The sequence below is a fragment of the Equus quagga genome, chromosome 1, assembly GCF_021613505.1.
Source record: "Equus quagga isolate Etosha38 chromosome 1, UCLA_HA_Equagga_1.0, whole genome shotgun sequence".
NCBI lineage: Eukaryota > Metazoa > Chordata > Mammalia > Perissodactyla > Equidae > Equus > Equus quagga.
In genome coordinates, this window is record NC_060267.1 from 102,789,113 (window position 1) to 102,808,515 (window position 19,403).

General features: G+C 51.3%; 1 protein-coding gene across 1 annotated transcript; it reads right to left on the bottom strand.

The window, feature by feature from the left end:
* Positions 1-1,057: 1,057 nt before the first annotated feature.
* TRH (thyrotropin releasing hormone) lies at positions 1,058-16,826 on the bottom strand. Its single transcript, XM_046683399.1, is given in 6 exon segments — positions 1,058-2,121; positions 2,796-3,017; positions 3,995-4,195; positions 4,198-4,236; positions 4,239-4,368; positions 16,785-16,826. Coding segments are annotated over 6 exon segments (1,146 nt in total). The 3' UTR covers positions 1,058-1,609.
* Positions 16,827-19,403: the final 2,577 nt, after the last annotated feature.

Below are 19,403 nucleotides of genomic sequence, written 5' to 3' on the forward strand. Positions count from 1 at the left end.
CAGCTTAGAGGGAAGGCCGGGTCTACACGCTTCATGCACCTCGGGGCAAGACCCTAGCTTCTGTGTTGTCCATCTGAAAATGAGCGAAATCTGAGAAAACAAATGCTCAATTTTTCAGAGGGCTTTTGCACTAGGAGATGATGGGTTGAATGCATCTTATAAACCCCAAGTCCTCCTCCGTCCCTGAGCCCCCCTGAACTGTGAGCTCCCCAAGGAGAGGAGCTGGGTCTCAGACACTCTTCTGGTCCCCTTCTTCCTCCATCCAAGAAGGTGACTAAAAGCTGTTTGCAGAAAAGCCACGCAGCCCGTCCATCCACCAAACAGGGGCTGGTCTAACTAACTCAGAGTCTAAGGCCTGAGGACATTTTGGAGTTTCCTTTAAGTCAGAGGTTGCAAGCTGGCAATGAGTGAGCCAAATTCAACCTCAGACAAGTTACTTAACTTTTCTGTACCTTGGTTTCCTCATTAGTGAGATGGACATAACAATGGTAATACCCAGGATTGTCGTGAGGATTAAAGGAATTAACATGCCTAAGGTGCTTAGGACAGTGTCTGACACATAATGTGGGCTGTGTATATGTTGTTGTTGGTGTTATTATTATTATTTGATTCACATGACATTAAATTTTTTGGATTTAAGTGTCTTTAGATGGCATCTTCATTTTACCCCAGTCTCCACCACTCTCTCTTGTCCTGCACCCAGGCAGCTGTGTGTCCTCCAGCAAGCCCTTCCTCTTCTCCAGGTCTCAGTTTCCCCAGGTGTCAAATGGGCTCCAGAACCCCTGTCCACTTCCCAGGCTTGCTCTGGGATGGGGACAGTGGAGAGGACTTCTCATCCCCCAGGATCCCTGATTCCCTTCTCAGCAGAGCTGGGCAACTCTGGTCCTGTCCCCTCTCAACGCTGAAAAGAGAAATCTCACACCAGCTGAGACAGAACTGCAGCCACAGAGCTCCACGATTCTCTAGATGCATGTTTTATTATCGTTAGGATGATGATCATTGACAAGGGGAAAGTGCCAGAGGGTCACAGACAAACCACAACTTTCTCAGCGATGTCTGCATATTCCCACACACGTTTATTCCCACAGCCAACACACAGCACAGCACCACAGGGTGTCTCCACTTACAATGGTTCCCCAAGAAAAACACAGCTGTGGGTCAGGGCTCTGCCCACCCACAAAAGGATGCCGAAGATGGGGAGGAGATCCTGGGTCTTGGGGGTGAAGGTTACTCATGGCGAATCCTGATATGGGGCAGGGGATGCAAGCTGGATTTGGATGGCACAGCTTCAATTCCACTCCACCCTCACTGGCTGCTTGCCCCAGAGGCTCCCTGCCCCATATCTGGGAATCCCTTAGAAGACACGGAAGGGTCATTGTAGCCAGGGTTAAGGAAGGGGAGCAGGCCTGCAGGGGTGAGAGGAGAGAGACTCTGGGATCTGGCCCCTTGTCAGCCATGCAAGGTGGAGTAATATGGGTGTGTGTATACAGGGGGCTCAGGTTTATGGTCAGGGATCTAAGGAGGAGAGAAAGAGGGGTCTCAAAGGGATGGGGCACACAGGGCTCCAGATATCCTTAGATCCCAAACTCAACTTTACAGCAAACTGGGCTCACTCCTCCAGGGGCTCCCGGGTCCAGGCCGCCCTCCGCCCGGGGTGCTGCCGCTTCTCCTCAGCCCCCTGGCCCCTGCTCAGGTCATCTAGGAGCCCCAGCAGGAGGCTGGCTTGACCACAGTCTCCCCGGGGCCCACATGGGCTTCCCAGGGCCCTCTTGCCCGGATGCTGGCGTTTCTCAGGCATCAGCTCCCCCTCCTCCCTCTCCTCTTCCTCCTCTTCCCAACTCCTTTGGGCCTGGGGATCCACCAGTCGCCTGCCCGGGTGCTGCCTCTTGGTGAAAGTGTACCCGAGCCAGGAGGAACGCCGGCCAGGGTGCTGCCGCTTTTGCTGGGTTGCATCAGCTGACCATGCAGCCTCATCCTCCCGCCGGCCGGGGTGCTGCCGTTTGTGGCGTCCCACAGCCCCTTCTTCTGCCTCCTCCTCTTCAACTCGCTCTTCTGCCTCTTCCTCCCTTTTGCCTGGATGCTGACGCTTGGAGAGCCAGTTGGGTTGAAAAATCTGGGACTCTGGAGAAGGAAAGATGCCAGTGAGGGACCCCCTGACCCCTGAGTACCCACTCCAGCCTTCCTCCCAGTCAAGGCAGATTCCCACACACTCCACCAGTCATGGCCCTGCACCTCCCTCTCAGGACTTACAGACACACACACACAGATGGTCAAAGGCATGACCTCTGATTCCAACCCCAGCTCTGCCACTCCCTAGCTGTGTGACCATAAGCAACTCACTTAACCTCTCTGAGCCTCAGTTTTTTTCTGTGTATAATGATGGTAATAACAGTACCTATCTAAGAGGTTATTAGGAAGATGGAATAGTGTGATACGTGGTTTGAAGTGCTTGGGACACTGCCTGGCATATATGTGCCTACTAATTAAAATTGTCAACACACACAGAGACTCTCTCTTCCTCCCTCCCCCTGCCCGCACAGAATCTTCCCCACTGAAGGGGAAATATTCTCAGCTCTCTGTGAAATAGCCCCAAGAATGAGATGGAAGAGCAATCTGATCCCAGGAAATGGTCAGCTCACGACCCTTGTGAGGGTGTGGCCAATGAGACTTTCTGAGCTTCTGAAAGGCAAGCGGCCGGATGACCAAGTCGCTCCCTCGCCCTCGGCGTCCCGCTTTCCCCCAGCGCTCTCCGCGGCCTCCTCTCGCCCGGCAGCCCCGGACAGCCCGCCCCTCACCTGATTCGCGCTCGCCCTGGTCCTCTCGCAGCCGCTGGAGGTCTTCCCGGAGGAGGAGTAGGCGCTCCGCCTGGCGCAGGAGGTCGTCCAGGCCCGGGTGCTCGGCGCCCATCGCCGCCTCCTGCTGGGCCGCCTCGGGCTGTGAGTGGCCGCCGGGAACGCCGGTCAGGGTCAGGGTCAAAGCCATGGCGAGCAGCGACCAAGGGCTCGGCATCACGGAGTCTGGGGTCGGGGGCAAAGAGAGAGAGCATGAGCGCCCGCGCCCCGGCTCCCAGCCCGCTCCATCCCCCGCTCTGCGGTCCCAGCGGGTCCCGAGGCCGGGGTAACGAGCCGTTCAAACATCCTCCCCGGTGCAGGACCACCTGGCCCCTCGGGCGGGGGCGGGGGCAGCGGGAGGATCTGCCTCGGGCTCAAGGCGTCCTCACCCATGGGGACGCCTGGAGTGCCTGCCCGCGCCCGGTTCTGCCTGCGCGAGCCAGGACGCCGCGGGGACCCCTCCGCCGCCGGCCCTCTGCAGCGTCAGGGGCGCCGGGGAAACCAGCGCGGGGGTGACTCGCCGGAGCGACCCCTCCAAGACCGCAGGGCCGGCCCGACGGCCGGGAGGCTGACGCCGCGTCGCAGGCTGAGATTCTCCCCAAGGCTCCCAGGGCAACATTCCTATCCCAACACTCCTCCAACTTTCTTATTCCAACGCCATCGTTCTAATTCCAACGCTAAGAGTCTATTTCTAAAGCTAAGATTCTATGGCTAAGATGGGAATCTAATTCCAACGCTAAAATCTATTTCTAGCGCTGAGACTGAGATTCTAAGGCTAAGATTCGATGCCAACGCGAAAATTCTGTTTCTAACGTCCAGATTCGTATTCTAACTCCCAGGCTCTCGCGCCGACGCCCTGACTGCTTGGTTCTGCCCCCCTGTCCCGGCGCAGACCTAAGGCGGGCATCCCGGCGGAGGCGGGATGCGAACCTCCCATCGGAAGCCTGGCGCCGAGCGCTTCAGACGCCAGGACGTGGGTGCACAGGAGGGAAAGCCGCCAGTGTGCCCGCGCCGTGGAGAGCCGGGCACGAGCGCAGCGCCCGCCGGTGCGCCCACCCCGCGCTGCGGGAGGCTCGCGGGGACCGCAGCCGGGGCGCACCCGAGGGCGGGCGCAGAGGGCCCCCTTTCCAGCGCTGCGGGGGAGAGGGGACCGAAGCGGTTACCTGCTCGGTGCGAGCTCTGCGGGACCGGTCCGGGATTCGGGGGCTTCAAGACCGCAGTTTCGGGGTCTGGAGTCGGCGGGCCAGGAGTCCGGGAGCGCTCGCAGTACCCGGGGCGCCGGCTGCCCGCTCCTCGGCGGGGTCGCTGCTTATATCCGCGCGAGGCGGCGGCGCGGGTGAGGTCAGCCGGGAGGGGTCGGCGGGCCGGGAAGGGGCGCTGACGGCAGTTGGCCCCGAGGGTACCTCGCTCGGCCGGCCGCCTGCCAGCGCGGCCGGAAATCTGGGGCGGGGGCAGTGGGGGTGGGAGGGGCGGCGAGGAGGCACGAGCCGCAGGATGGGGTGCTGGGTAGGCTCGTTTCTGCACCAGCTCCGAAGGTCTGTTGTTTAAGAGATCACTCGAGTAGGGAACAGAGAGAGAGGGAGAGATACGGAGAGAATCTCTGCCCCCCTGTCCCGGCACAGACCTAAGGCGGGTATCCCGGCGGAGGCCGGGATTCAGAGAATCACACAGTTAAAATGAGACACGCAGGAAAGAACGGGAGATAGAGAGACAGAGACTGTGAGGCGCACACAGAGAGAGACGGAGAGATACAGAGCAGACACACACGAAAGAGACACTCATCAAAGAGACAGAGACAAAGAGAGTCCAAACAGAGAGAGACAAAGAGAGAGAAGGAGAAGGAGGGGTAGGGGACAAGTGGGATCTGGGCTCTGATCTTGACTGTCGCCTCTGGCAAATGCCTTTTCCTCTCTGGGCCTCAGTTTTCTCATCTGTGCAGTGGTGGAGGGGAACAGCTTTCAGAATTTCAAAACTGGTGGCCTGTGGGCTACCGCCAGTTCACAGATGTCTTTGTTTGACTCCCACAATGTTCTGAAAAAAACCTGAATAACCAACACTCAAAAACCAGGAGAACTCAGGGAAAAAAAATGGATTTATGGCTTCTCTTAAAAAAGAGTGGACCTGCATTTCCTGCTGACAACAGCCAGCTGGAGCTGAGCCTGGCTGCCCCTGGTCACCACACTCTCCACCCTTCCCTGCTGTCTCCAAAAACATTGCTCCAGTCACTGAGGAGGGACATTAGAGTTTGTGGCCTCTGGACCAGAAGTCTGTTGGGGTCCACCCCACCCAGGCAGAGGAAGGGAGAGAAGGGCATGCAGGGAGGAGCAAAGTATAGATGCCAACAGGCTGTCCCCCAATTAGTCCCCAAAGTCACATGACACCTTAGAAGAGAGCACTGCCACATCTAGTCCTGGGCCAGCTCCATCCTGAAACATTTAAGGGCACCCGCTGTGCCAGGCTCCTGGGTCAGTCCTAGAGACACAGAAGCTAGACAGGCCCACTTGGAGAGAACCGCATGTTAGGCAGAGGGAACAGTATTGGCAAAGGCTTCTCCTACCTCTGGTCAGTCCCAGCTTTGTTCTGTCTCTTCATACAGTATTTCTTCAGTCTAAAAGTTTAACTGAGTACCTCTTGTATGCCCCAGGCCATGCTAGTGTTTTGGCAAGGGATTCCAAAACTGTTTAATTATTACTCCTTCCCTTGGCAGAATACCCAGCTTTCCTGACATGCCCACCATCTCCTTGCATCCTCGCATCACCAGTGGGATAAACAAGGCAGAGACTATTCATCTCACTTCACAGATTGAAACACACAGGCCTGGAGAGGCAGAGACATTGAAGGGTAGAGGTGGAAGGGAACTTTCAGATCACCAGCTAGAGTTCTCTCCTCATTTTTAAATGAAGAAACTGAGGTCTGGAGAGATGGCCTGATTGGCCCTCCACCTCCCAGGCACATTTTGTGTCCCCAGGGTCAGATGATTGGCTCAGGACTGATGGTAAACCTGAAACCCCAGGCTTCATCTCCCAGCCAGGCTCCAGGATTTGGAGAATTGCCATCCTAGCTAAGCATTAAATCAGACAGACCTGTTCTCTTTCATACACGATGGTGGAGGTATAAATCGATACAGCTCCTTGGATGGCAACCTGAAAATTTAGCACATATGTACCTTGCACAAGATAATTTCATTTCTCAGAATTTATCCTACAGATAGAGATATACTACAGATGTATACACAGGGTATGCAGGAAAGCATGGTTGATAGAAGCCAGAATTGGAAACAGCCTGGATGTCTGTCCACCAGGAGGGGTCTGCTTAAATCAACTAGTGCCCATCCAAAACTATGGGGTACTATTCCACCTTTAAAAGAATGAGGCAGTTCCATATGTACTGACATGGAATGAGCTCTGGGATGTATTGTTAAGTGAAAAAAGCAGAGTAGAGAACAATGTGTTCATCGTGTACATCTGTGTGAGGGCGCGGGAGTTGGACTGTTATGCTGTTATGCAGAGATTCTCTTGGTTGCAATGTGCAGCACAGTACAAAGGGGGAGCTGGGGAGCCAGGGAAAGGGAGACTGGAGGCAGGATGAGGGGCTTGCTTTTCACCATCAGCCCGTAGGGCTGTTTGAAATTTTCCCCTGTATGGAATTACCTAAACACAAACAAAACAACAACGACAAAATCTTGTCTCAGCCTGAGGCTTGAAAGGAGTGAGAAGTGTGGATGAATGGGAAAGCTGCCTCCTGGAGGGCGAGATGGCTGGAACATCACCCCCTGGTGAGCCCATTTGATGCATTTCCATCATCAGGGATTTGAGTTGCCTGTTAGAAGGAGAGTTCCTGGATGGCTAGGGAGGAGGCAAAGGAGTTCCCACGTAGCCCAAGGGACCAGAGAGGATGGTACAGGCCTCAGAGGTGTCCTCAGCAAAACAACTTGCTTGACCCTCCCTCCCGCCTTCCCTTCCTGCCTTCTTCACTGGGCAATATTCAATTCAATTCAATTCAGTTCAATTCAATTCAATTCAAAATAGGTAGCAGGACCTATTCTAGACCTTAGGCACTGTATTAACCACGTGTTTCTGATGCTTTGACCTCTGGGATCTTGCTGACCCTAGAGAGACTGCCTTCCCCAGGGTAAGCCAATTCCTAGATATAGTAAAGGAGCTACCCGCTAGGACCTTTCACATGCAAACTAACCAATCCAGAGCCCACAACCCCGCCACACTCTGGACCACTATCCCCCTGTCCTCATCACCCAGGGCCAAGTTCCAAACAACTAGGGACAGGCCCTATGTCCCAGAGCCCGGTGGAATTCTTCAAACTAGCCAATCCTAACTACCCTAAACTACCCCACCTCACCTGTTCCTTCCTGTAGAAACCACAGTGAAGGCTCTTGCCCACCTTTCCCCCAACTCTTTGCCCACTCTGCCTCCTGACAGACCCTGGCGCTTCCCCGTGTGGCCCTGCCTGGTGTGGTGTGCCTCTCCTCTTAGGAACCGTGAGTAACAAACTATCTTCTCAATGGCAGCCGCCTCCTGATCAACTGGCCTCACCATACCTGAAAAATAATGAAACTCACATTTTACAACAGGAATCCAGTAGGACAAAAAGTCAGGATCCTGCTCTCTCTCTCATGGAGCTGAGAGTGCAATCACTACAGTGCATATATTTTTCTAGCTTGCCTTTTTTTGTAATTCTTTGATAATACAAATGTGCTTGAGTCTTACAACTACAGACTGTAGTTGCTTGTCGGATTAATACACCAATGCTTTTGAAAATGAAGGATAGGGTAATTTTTTTTTTTTTTTGAGGAAGACTAGCCCTGAGCTAACTACTGCCAATCCTCCTCTCTTTTGCTGAGGAAGCCTGGCCCTGAGCTAACATCCGTGCCCATCTTCCTCTACTTTATACATGGGACGCCTACCACAGCATGGCGTGCCAAGCGGTGCCATGTCTGCACCCGGGATCCAGGCCGGCGAGTCCCGGGCCGCCCGAGAACCGGAATGTGCTAACTTAACCACTGCGCCACCGGGCTGGCCCCAAGGATAGAGTAATTTAATGGGTTTATACACTATTTCTGACTCTCGGTTGCCCAACCCCTGCAACACACACACACATTCGTCTGCTTGCAGGAGGTCTATTGACTCCCCGGGGGGTTCTGATCGCCCAAACTCCACCTCCCCTGAGTTCCCCTGCACTTGTCTCTCAAAGCCCCTCTGGACCCTGTTCAGAGAAGTCCCTCAGATATTTTAGTGTCTTTATCAACCCTGAGCTGCAGAAGAGCCTGAAGCAGCCCCACCTAGCTTACCTTTTAATTTTTTTCGTGGTGGTTTTTCTAAATTAAACTTTTTATTTTGAGATAACTGTAGATTCACTTGCAGTTGTAAGAAATAATACAAAGAGATCATGGGTACCCTTCACCCAGCTTCCCCTAACGGTAACTTGTAAAACTATAGTACAGTATCACAACCTGGATAGTGACAGTGATACAACCCACCGATCTGACTCAGATTTTCCCACTCTTACTTGTATTCATGTGTGTGTGTGTGTGTGTGTGCAGTTAGTTCTGTGCAATTTTGTTACGTGTAGTTTCATGTATCCACCACATAGTAGCTTTTTAATTACAGAAAATAATAGCTTTTAAATATTCAGTTCTTTCCTTTATGTTCTGCTTTTGCTGTCAAAATAATGAAGATCTTCTCTTCCTCAAGATCATAAAAATTATCTCAGGGATTCCAAAAAGAAGAGTCCATTTAGTGTCTGACCTTTTTCCTTAGAAACTCGCTCCAGAAGTCTCCCTTACCCAGATTCCCCCTTACTCATTCCATTAGAGATTTCTGACCCAATTGAGCAATAACTGCTGATGCTGAATCCACTGGAAACTTTTCAGTTCTCATTTCAATCACTGATTTATTTCTTTATTCCACAAGTATTCCAATATATGCACAGGTGTTAAGCATGGTTCTAGGCCCAGGGCACACAGTGGGTGTGTGGGGAAAGGGGAGGTGGATGCCCACAATAAGAGAAAGGTGGGAAGGGGTCAGATCTCATGGGGCTTGTTGGCCATGGGGAGGAAAGGAGTTTGGATTTCACTCTTGAGGCAGTGGGAAAACAGAGGGTGTAAGCGGGGGAGAGATGTGATCTGACTTGTTCTTTCAGACCATCCCTCTGGCGGCTGGGTGAATTGAGTGTACCGGGGAAGGGGTGGGAGGGGAGTGGGCAAGAGGGAAACAGCGAAGCCGAAGCCGTTTGAGGCAGTTCTGTGAAACCCTTGCTCCTTTGTGACGCTCTCCTGCGTCTCCCCCGGCTCTGTTCACCCTCTCCTGAGGCTCTCGTTCTATTCTGCCTGCCTCTCAGGTGTGTGTGCTCCTCTAGGCTCAGCCTGTGTCTGCCCTCACCCCCGCCTCTTCATCCCCTTCACTGCACCTGGCCACATGCTGATGCCTCGCAAATCAGCTTCTCCACAAAAACTACACAGTCATCTGAAATAAAGAGCTCCCCGCCCTGGGGTGATCCCCCTTACCAGCTGCCAGGCAGAGAAAACACAACCCAAACTGACTTAGCAAAATAAAAGAGGGCTATATTGGTGCATATAACCAACAATAGAAAGGTTTGGGACTAGTTTCAGGTATGGCAGAATCCAGAGGCTCAAATGGTGTCACTAAGAGTCTGTCCTTCTCTCCTTTCGTTATCTCTGCTTTCCTCTAGATGTTTCATTCGCAGGTTGACTGTCCTCAAAGGTGGAGAAGTGGCCGTGGACATCCCCAGGATCACATTTTCTCAGCTGAGTTGCCCTGAGAGTCCTTCTCTTTCCCAAAAGTCCCAGCATCAGTTCTCAGTGGCCCAGCCTGGGTCGTGTCCCCATCACTCTTCAGATTGGCCAACCCTGGGGCTCGGGGGTGGAGTCAGTCCCACCCGGACAGCGTGGACTGAGGGGCTTCTCCAAAGGCACTTTGAGGTTCACCTACTAAGAGAAGAGGAGGGGCATGCTGAGCGGTTAAACGGCACAGGTGTCCTAGGCCCCAACACGCGGATGAAGAAACCAAGACCCGGAGAGAGGAGAGGCCTGCCTGAGTCCCTCGGGAATAGCAACAACCTCAAGACCAGGGCTCTGCCCGGGGTCTTTCCTCCATACTGCCTGGGTTAGGGTTTCCTCTAAAGGACCTGGAAGTGACCCAACCCTCGCTGGCAGAGTGGGCTCTACCTTCCACCCCATGTCCCATCCCCACCCTCAGGATCTTGTCCTGGTCTTGTTGGCAGTAAATTGCCATTAAGAGAGCATAGTCTTTTCTGGAAACTTGGAGGAGCCCTGCCCTCAAATAACATTAAGCCCCTAATAAATGACTCTCTAATGGAGGGATTTCAGACACTGTGATGGGAAGAGAGTCCTCCTGGCAGCTGCTACTTTGATTCCACTTAGCCACCCTTGGTCACTGCCCAGCTGCTGGCAAAGAAGCACTCAGTCCACTCCCTCCAGGACCCTTCGATTCCATGCACGTTTATTCAGCGCCCAGTCCTCATAGGCAATGTGATAGGTGCCAGGGGATGGTAAACCTTGCGCGGTTCCGTGCTGCTTGTAGGACCAAATCTTTAGCCTGGCATTGAAGGCCTTTTGGAATTTGGGCACAATCCAGGCTCCTCTCCTGCCAGCTCTACTCTTACTCCAGGCCCTGTTCCCCCCAACATCAACCAATGAAACCCCATTCTACAAACACACTGTGCAATTTCACACCCCCATGTTTCTGCCCCTCTCGTCACCTCCTGCTACCTGCGGGCCACTTACTCATTCTTTAGGGCCCACTGCAAATGCCCGTTTATTCCTTCATTTAATAAACATCCCCTGGGCAGGTTGTGTGTAAAGTTTTAGAGGTCACTGACAGGATCCAGACAGGAACACTGTTCTGAAGATGCTAGCGGTCTGGGAAGGGAGAAGGATGTGTCCATATAAATCACATTACACTGTACCGTGTGCTCAGAAGCCTTGAAGTAGGGCCATAGATCCAGGCTGTGGGGTCAAGGATGTCTTGTTGGACAGGTCTTGGAGCTGCCTTGGATAAAAGGACATGCCAGAAGGCTTTTTCTGACCACCCTACCTGCAATAGGTGGCCATCACACTCTCTCTTCCTTCCCAGCCTTTATCGTTAAGGGCAATTAGGTATTTATTTCCTTATTCCTTGTTTATTATCTACCTTCCAAACCAGAACCTCAGCTTTATGAGGACAGCTTCTTGTTCCCCGCTGTTTATGCAGTTCCTGGCGCATAGCTGGCACTCAGTAAAGATTTGTTGAATGAATGGCTACACGAATGAATGCATTCAGCATAGAGTGAGTAAGCACAAGCTGCCTGTTCCTGCCCTGTGAGCTGAGAGGGCACAAGGGCAGCCTCCCTCCATCATCTCCGGACACACATGAAAGAGTCAAGATATTTACCACAAGAAGGAACAGACAATGTGGAGAGCAGTCTTGGAGGTGCACAAGGAGATACCCGAAGGCCAGAGTAATCAGAGAAAGCTTCCTAGAGGTGGAGGGGCAGATGCCAGGCCCTGAAGGATGGGGAGAATCAGGATAAGCAAAACTGGAAGCAAGTGAGCCAATGCTGTTCAAGGTCCTGCTTCCTTTCCCTTTCCTGAGAAGAGATGACTTGTCCACCACCTCCCCTCCCCAGAGCAGCGTGGTCCAGAGATGGATAATGTCAACTGCTGAGGCTGCCCACTCACTGTGAGACGCCAGGCAGAGTCTGCCCCTGTCTGGGCTCAGGGCCAGGCCAGGCTTCCACACTCATGGTCTGGGCTGACAAGCGGAAGCTGAAAGCCCCCACCAAACCAGGCCCTGTGCCCTCTATGAGGTCTTACATTCATGCTGAGAGGCCAATTGCAGGTCTGTGTGGTCCAGATTGTTTCCAAAGAGCCATTTTCTGCCCAGCTGGAGCTTGCTGAGTGGAGCTCATGCTCAGGGAGGGCACCAGGGGCTGCAGGGACGCCACCAACTCATAGGGTTGGCCTGGAGCTGGATACACAGGAGCAATTTCTGGAGAGTGTTGTCTGATGCATTTGGATGACATGCAGCATGTGCATGTATGTGTTTGTGCACATGTCTCTGCATCTGCAAGTGCACCTTGTGCATATGTGTGTACACATGCATGGTCCGTGTCTGCATGGTGTGCACACATTCATGCACAGCTATGCCTTGTGTATGTGTGTACATGTGCACGTATGTGTACGCATGTATGTCTGCATGTGTGTTTGTGCCCAGGTATACGGGTCAATGTGTACATGTGTGGCACCTGTATCTGTCTTAGTTTGGGGTGAAGTCTAGTGATCATCCTAGGGTCTTGTTGATCACCGGTGACCCCAAATGGTGAGGGAACATGGCTCTAGATCTAAGGCTCTGCCCATGGGTAGGGCATCCTCACTGCCTCCTTTGAAACTTACCTGCTCTTACTTTGCTCTTCCAAACTCTGTTCTCTACCAGTCTGGTAAGTTAACATGTATTAATGTCACAGAATGAATCTCCTTGAGGACAGAGTGTGTGTTCATCTCCCACAGAGCTTAGCACACAGTGGGTGCTCAGGAGAAGGCGAGCACCGGAAAGGAACGACAGATGAGGAGTGGTGTGAGGGACCAGAAGCTGGGTACTCTGAGCGCGTTTTCTCATTTAGTCCACACAGCCCTAGGAGGTCAAAATGACTCTGCCTATGGAAAGAAACCAAGGCCCAGAGAGGTGAAGTGACTTGTTCAAAGTCACAGAGCCGAGAAATAGAGGAACTTGGATTTGAACTCAGGTCTGTGTTATTCCAAAGCTTTTCCGTTCTACCCTGCTGGAAGAGGATGTGTTCAGATGAAAATAGCTAATGTGTTAGGATGGTGACAAATATGGGGAATTTTTTTCTTCCTTTTGCAAAATTCTCTTTGATGTTTAGGTTGCCTCTTCTCCTCACTAAATTAAAGGAACTTTTATTTTTAATAGAAAGTATTTCGGGGAAGAAAAAATATCTGAAGCTACCCTTCAACTCTGAATCTGATGTCTCAAAGCCCGTAATAGAGAAAGAGTGAGACTCTGACTTTTGCAATATCATAAAGCTTATCTTTGGATCATTTTGAGAGGATGCGTGCTAACTCTGATGAGGACAGAAGTACTCCGGGTGGGCCAGGGTGCGGGCAGGGGGTAGACGGCTTGCCGCCTATGAGCCACAGTCGCTGGCGGATGAGACACCTCGTCATCCACCAGGCCCGCCGGAGACAAGAGGCCCCACCCTGCTATTGTTTCTCTTATTGCAGGAGAAAAATGAAAACCAGCTCCAAATCACCTTGGCCATTTAGGTATATTTGTCTTGCTGTCAGCCACAAGCAGGCTCTATCCCGATGTTCCGGGCTAATTACAGCTTGTCCTCAGAATACATGGAGACTGCACCCTGAATATTGCAAGTCGGGGGGCAGGTATTAATCTGCCACTAACTGGGCCATGAGTCAGGGTGACAACAGATGGAAAGGGAGGGGCCCAGGGGGTGCTGACAAAGATCTTCAATTAAGCCCAATGAGATGCCCACTGTCCCTCCTGAGAGTCCAAGTGCTCCTTGTCATTGCCCCATGAGAACCCGCTTGTGCGTCTGGAGTGGAAGCCGTTGTGCTTTGGCTGCCTCTATCCACCCTTTGATGTCCAGTAAGCAGAAGGACCCCTCTTTCCTCCTGGGGAATTGCCGTATCCCCATCCAGCGCAGCCTTGACGGGATACCAGCCGCACTGCCCCACCTCCCTGTGCGAGGGGTCAGCAAGTGGCCCAAGCGTGGCCTTTGGAGCCTCCTCTCTCCCGAGACTTAGACTCTTGGGTGGAGAGATGCCAGAGTTATTGGAGGGACATTCATACCAATAGTAGTGACAGCACTGGGACAATATAGTTGATAAGTCCCTGCTGCCTGGACCCATGCAAGGCCCTCCTTTTGGCCTCTTTGGTCTCTTGCTGAGCCAAAAAATGCTCCATTTCAACTAAGTTAGCTAGAGTTGGGTTCTGTTGTTTGCAATCCTGACTGATAAGTCTTCCTCCTCTGTACTGGGATCTTGGAAGATCTTGGCTGTGATTTCAGGAAAGAGAGGTGAAGGGAGGGAAGAGGTTGGAAGAGGAATGCTGAGGACTGGGAAGGGTAAGGAGATACAATGCAGCGGGGCAGTCAACCAGGTAGCATAGTGGTTAAGTTCGCACACTCCACTTGAGCAGCCTGGGGTTCATGAATTTGGATCCCGGGCATGGACCTACACACTTCTCATCAAGCCATACTGTGGTGGCGTCCCACATACAAAATAGAGGAAGATTGGCACAGATATTCACTCAGGGCCAATCTTCCTCACCAAAAAAACAAAAAGAGAGAGAGAGATACAGTTGGGTCAAATGGCTATCAAAGACAATAAGAAAAAAAGAACCCCATGTAGGGGCCCGAAGTTTCCAGAAATTCTCTCTACGTGATCACCAATAATTCTTACAAGAAACTTGAAAGAAAGTCTTCTTATTCTCATTTGTACATGCAACTATTAGTTTTGTCTGGTCAGCCTCCAGTCCCCTCTTCTCCTTATGACAGGACCTGGGGTTTACAAAGGAGAACCACCCTCCCCTGCCCTTGGGCCTGTTGGTTTTGTGGGGCTGGCACCACTTTGAGACTTGTGTGACCAAGACCTGGCCAGTCAGGGTGTGAGTCTCCCCTGCTACAGGGAAGGGTTCAACGACAGAGGTAAGACCAGGCCAGGCCAATGAGACTCAAACTTGAGACTTTTACTGAAATTACACAGGCAGAGGTGTTCCTTTCACACTCGGGTTGTGGGATGTAAGCCCAAAGCTGCTGGGGGCCATTTTTGTCATCTCAGAGGAAGCTTCTGCTTATGAATGTTGGCACCGCAAAGTTAGTTGAAGCAGGACGTGGAAAGTAACTGGTATTCCATGACGTTGTTTGAACATATCACTGGATGGAGCTGATAAGTTCCTTTTTTGTTTAAGTGAGTTTGGGCTGTCCTTTCTATCACTTGCAACCTAATGACTAACAGATGAAACTCAAAGAAGTGAAGGGATCCCAGGGCTGGGCCACGGCTCATCCCATGCGAGGGCAGGAAAGAGGGGCCACATGACACAAAAGCAAATTCCCCTGCCTTGACCCCTGCCTCAAACTCTGAAGGCCTGTGTTCCAGCACCAGCTTGACCACTAATTCACTGGGGGGCCTCAGGGCTCAGTTTTCCTTCTGTAAAATGAGGATGATGATAATGCTTAAACATTAATAATAACAAAAAAAAATTCAGCCAACTAATTGGTTACTACATGCTAGTCTTTATGCAAAGTATTTTCCATGAATTATTACATTAAATCCTTATAAAAATTGAAGGATGTGGGGCCGGTCCCATGGCCGAGTGGTTGGATTCGCATGCTCTGCCTCAGCGGCCTGGAGTTTCACTAGTTTGGATCCTGGGCGCAGACATGGCACCGCTCAGCAGGCTGTGCTGAGGCGGCATCCCACATAGCAGAACTAGAAGGATCTACAACTAGAATATACAACTATGTACTGGGGGGCTTTGTGGAGAAGAAGAAGAAGAAAAAAAAGATAACTATTAGCAACAGATGTTAGCTCGGTGCCAATCTTTAAATAATTTTTTTTTAAGTTGAATGATGTAAGTGTTACGGTATCCCCATTTTAGATGAGAAAGCTGAGACCCAGGAGGTTGGCAGCTTGCCCAAGGTTGCCAGATGAAACACCAAGTTTTTGACTCTTAACCACCATGTTACACAGATGTTGAAAATGTAGCTGGTCAGGAGGGTGGAGGGGGCCAGGAGCCTTGCTCTACCTTCTGACTCAACCAGCCCTGGTCACTTTTTGACATATTCTATACCTTACAGGGAGATCTCCAATTCCACATGAGAAGTGTCCCTATGGGGAAGAGACCCAAAGTCTCATGAGTCTCTGAGAGGACAAAGCAAGTCAAGGTCATTCACAAGGTCAGGGTCATGGGACTCAGCCTGTGGACAACATCTGACCTGGACTTTCAAAAGATGCATCATTTACCTTTGTCTCATCTATATGTGGCCAAAAGGAGGCCAGAAGTTTATAAGGATAATAATGCATTAGGTGATTGAGTGAATGAATGAAAGAGTGAGTCAAGGAGCGAATAAATAAGTGATTAAATCTATGAATGAGTAAGTGAGTGAGTGAGATAGAAGTGAACTGGTTCCTTGCCCTGTGGAGCTCCCAGGGCAGCTGGGAGACAAGACAAAAACAATATTAACATTAGAGAACAATTATGTGCCAAGACACAAAGCATCAATGATGTGTCATGTGGAAAGATGTCTCTGTGGACTGGAGATGTCTAGTCAAACTTGAAATGGGGCTGACTGGGACTCTGAAGAATGGATAATGTTAGAAAAGCTGGAGAAGAGGGGCTAGGGCACTCAGGAGGGGACACCACGTGCAGGTGGAGAAGTAAGGCTGTCCAAGTGGAGGAAACTTGCTCCCTCCCTGCAGACCCACCCAGCCCTCGCCATTTCTGATGCCTCTATCAGCACTTAGCCAGGAGTCACTTGTGGGCACAGATCTAGGGCATGGATCCTGGGGGCAGAAATCACAAGGAAGGGCTGCTCCTAAGTCTATCCCACAGCTTGGGTAGAGAGGCATCACAAGCATCCTGTGTCTGGCCGTGCCAAAGGCTGAGTCTGGCCCCATCTCCAGGGCTGCTCTGAGGGCCAAGCTGGCTGCAGCAAATTGACTTTCCTTTATTGGCTTTGGGGTGAGAGAGCTATTCAGGACTGTCATGAATGATGCTCGAGCCTCTGAGGAGGGGGTCAGGGCTACAGAAAAGACTCTGGACTCTCATAGACCTGGTTTCCACTCTTAGGCCCACCACTTCCTTGCTATGTGACTGTGAGCAAGTAGCCTCCTATTTCTGAGCCTCAGGTTCCTCATCTGTCCAATAGGGTGGTAAAACATACCTCACAGGGGTGTTGTGCGGAAATGCGGAATGTGTCTGGCATCGTGCTTGCCTGATAAATAACAGTTATTTATTTTCCAACTTTTCCCCAATGGGCACCTTTGTCATCAGAAACAAATATAGTTAAGGTGTTTTTTTTTTTTAATTTAAAACAATAAAAGTGTGTCTGCTTATGGTCTGGGGAGAAGGAGTGTGTGGGTCAGAGTCCTGCCAGGAAATAGATGGCATCCTCAAATTGGATAATTTGAGGATAATGTAATAAAAGGACTATCGATAAAAGTATGGGCAGAGTGCACAAGGGACAGTGCAGTAGCCAGGGCGGACAAGAGGAGATCTTTTAGCACCTCTAAGCTAAAGAGGTGAAAGGAGGCAGCAATTACCAGAACCCAAAGAAAGGGGGCTGGGTGGAGAGGGTCTTGACAGGAGCTGTAACCTTCAGTTGAGGGGCCTCACAGAGAGGGAGACAGGGGATTAAATACACATCTTCTTTCTTCCACCCTCTGATCTCAGACTCTCCATTGGCCAAACCCAACAGAATATCAGGAACCAAGGGAGCTATTGATAAAGGCTGGCTTCCCAGGCATGGAGCAGGGTGAGGAAGGTGGGAAAGCGGATCCAGAGGGTCAAATAGAGGGATCTGGCACAAAGAGTTTCTGAATGCCCTGTTGACAATAAACTTGAAGACCCCATCCCTGTGAACATGCTCTCAGGTCCCCTCGTCCACAGTCTACATCCGGCCAAATGCAATTATAGCCAATGTTCCACAGGCAGAGAGAGGAATGGTGTGATGACAACAATCTGATGAAGGATAAGCGTGGTCTCCTCAGGGACACAGCCTGAGGGTGGGTACCGGACACTGGGGCACTGCCTGCTCTGGGGGAACGGGTGTGGCTGGATGTCGGGTGGCAACACTGAGGATGCATTTCACACTGAAGGCGCTCCATGACTGATGAGCCACTCAAGTCCAACAGGTGGGGAAATTAAAAGAAATTAATAAAAGAAAGTTTAATAAATTCTGGTTGGAGTCACGCGGAGAGAGAAGCGCTCCTTGCGCTGTTCCCAGCAGTCATCTTTCAGCTTGTATGCAGAGAAATCGCAGATGGATTCTCCACAGCCGGCAGGATGATGGGGGCTTGGGTTTCAAGCTCTCCTTACAAAGCTGTGACACTTCTACCGTGGGCTTGGGATGCAGGCCTGTATGCTGAGCTGCCAGGCGGGTCCCTGCTGGACAGAGGCCAGGGTTGCTGTCTCCTAAGGCGGGACGGAATGGGCAGGGGCTAGGGTGCGGGGAAGGTGGTGGAGAAGATGTCACACATTCAGCACACACAGATGCAGGCATGTGGAGACTAATACGAGGGCTCAGACACACACAAGGACATACAGAGACATGAAGACAGACAAACAGGAACACTCAACAGGGACACACATAGACACAGAGTCACAGACACCAGAGACCCAGACACATACAAGTACTCAAACAGGGACACATACAAAGACACCAAAGACATATAGACACACACAGGGACACACAAGGACACACAGAGACACAAGACAGACATAAAAGAACACACAAGGGTACACACGAACATATGGAGTCATAGATACAGAGACAAACACATTCAGAGACACACACAGGGCAGGTGAATGGGACAATGACATCAAGTGCCAACTAAGTGGTTTAATGGGCAGGGCACCCAGTGTCTGTTGGTTCCCTAAAACTAAAAAGGAAGGGAAGCCCATTAACAACATAATGCCCTATATTTTAAACAAAAGAAAAATGTCCAGTGGTCCAAAAGGGGTGACCCCAGAACAGGCACTGTTGGATCATAGCCCATTAAGCCAGAGTCAATCCCAAAGTGGGGCCACACTTACAACTCGCTGACCTTGCCCCACATCCTCTGTCACCAGGCCCAGAATTCAGAATCTTTTGTGGTCAGGCCCCCGCCTCCTCCCCACCTCGTCTCTACCACTCCTGTCCCAGATATCTCTGCTCCAATCCTACAGTTTCCCCACTTCCCCAGACGTGCCATATTGTTCCTGCCAGCAGGTCTTTAGCCGTACCACCCCTTCCATTGAGGGTGCCTACCTTCTCCCTCTGCCTCTCCTTCCCCGCCTTCAGTCCTACTTCTCTAGGAAGCCCTTCCTGACACAGTGCCCTCTCTCTGTCCTGCTCTATAAAGTTATGAGTTTTCCTTTCCTTCCTTCACACCCAAGGCTCAGAGAGGTGAAGTGACTTACCCAGGGTCACACATCTCAAAAGTGGTAGAACCGAGATTTGAAATCAGGTCTATCTGAATCCAAAGGCCAGTCTCTTTCTGCTATACTCTCTAAGGCCCTAGCAATCAGGGGTTACATTTCACGCACATTTAAATAGTTTCCAGCACTTCATTATTATAAGCAGTGCTGCAATGAACATCTTCACTTTTTAGATTATGTTTTTAGCGTGAATTCTCAGGAGTGAAATTAATGGTCGAGATGTGTCTTAGACCGTTTGGGCTGCTGTAATAAAATACCACAGACTGGGTGGCTTATAAACAACAGGAATTTATTTCACACAGTTCTGGAGGCTGGAAGTCTGAGATCGCGGTTCCAGCATGGTCGGATGAGGGTGCTCTTCCAG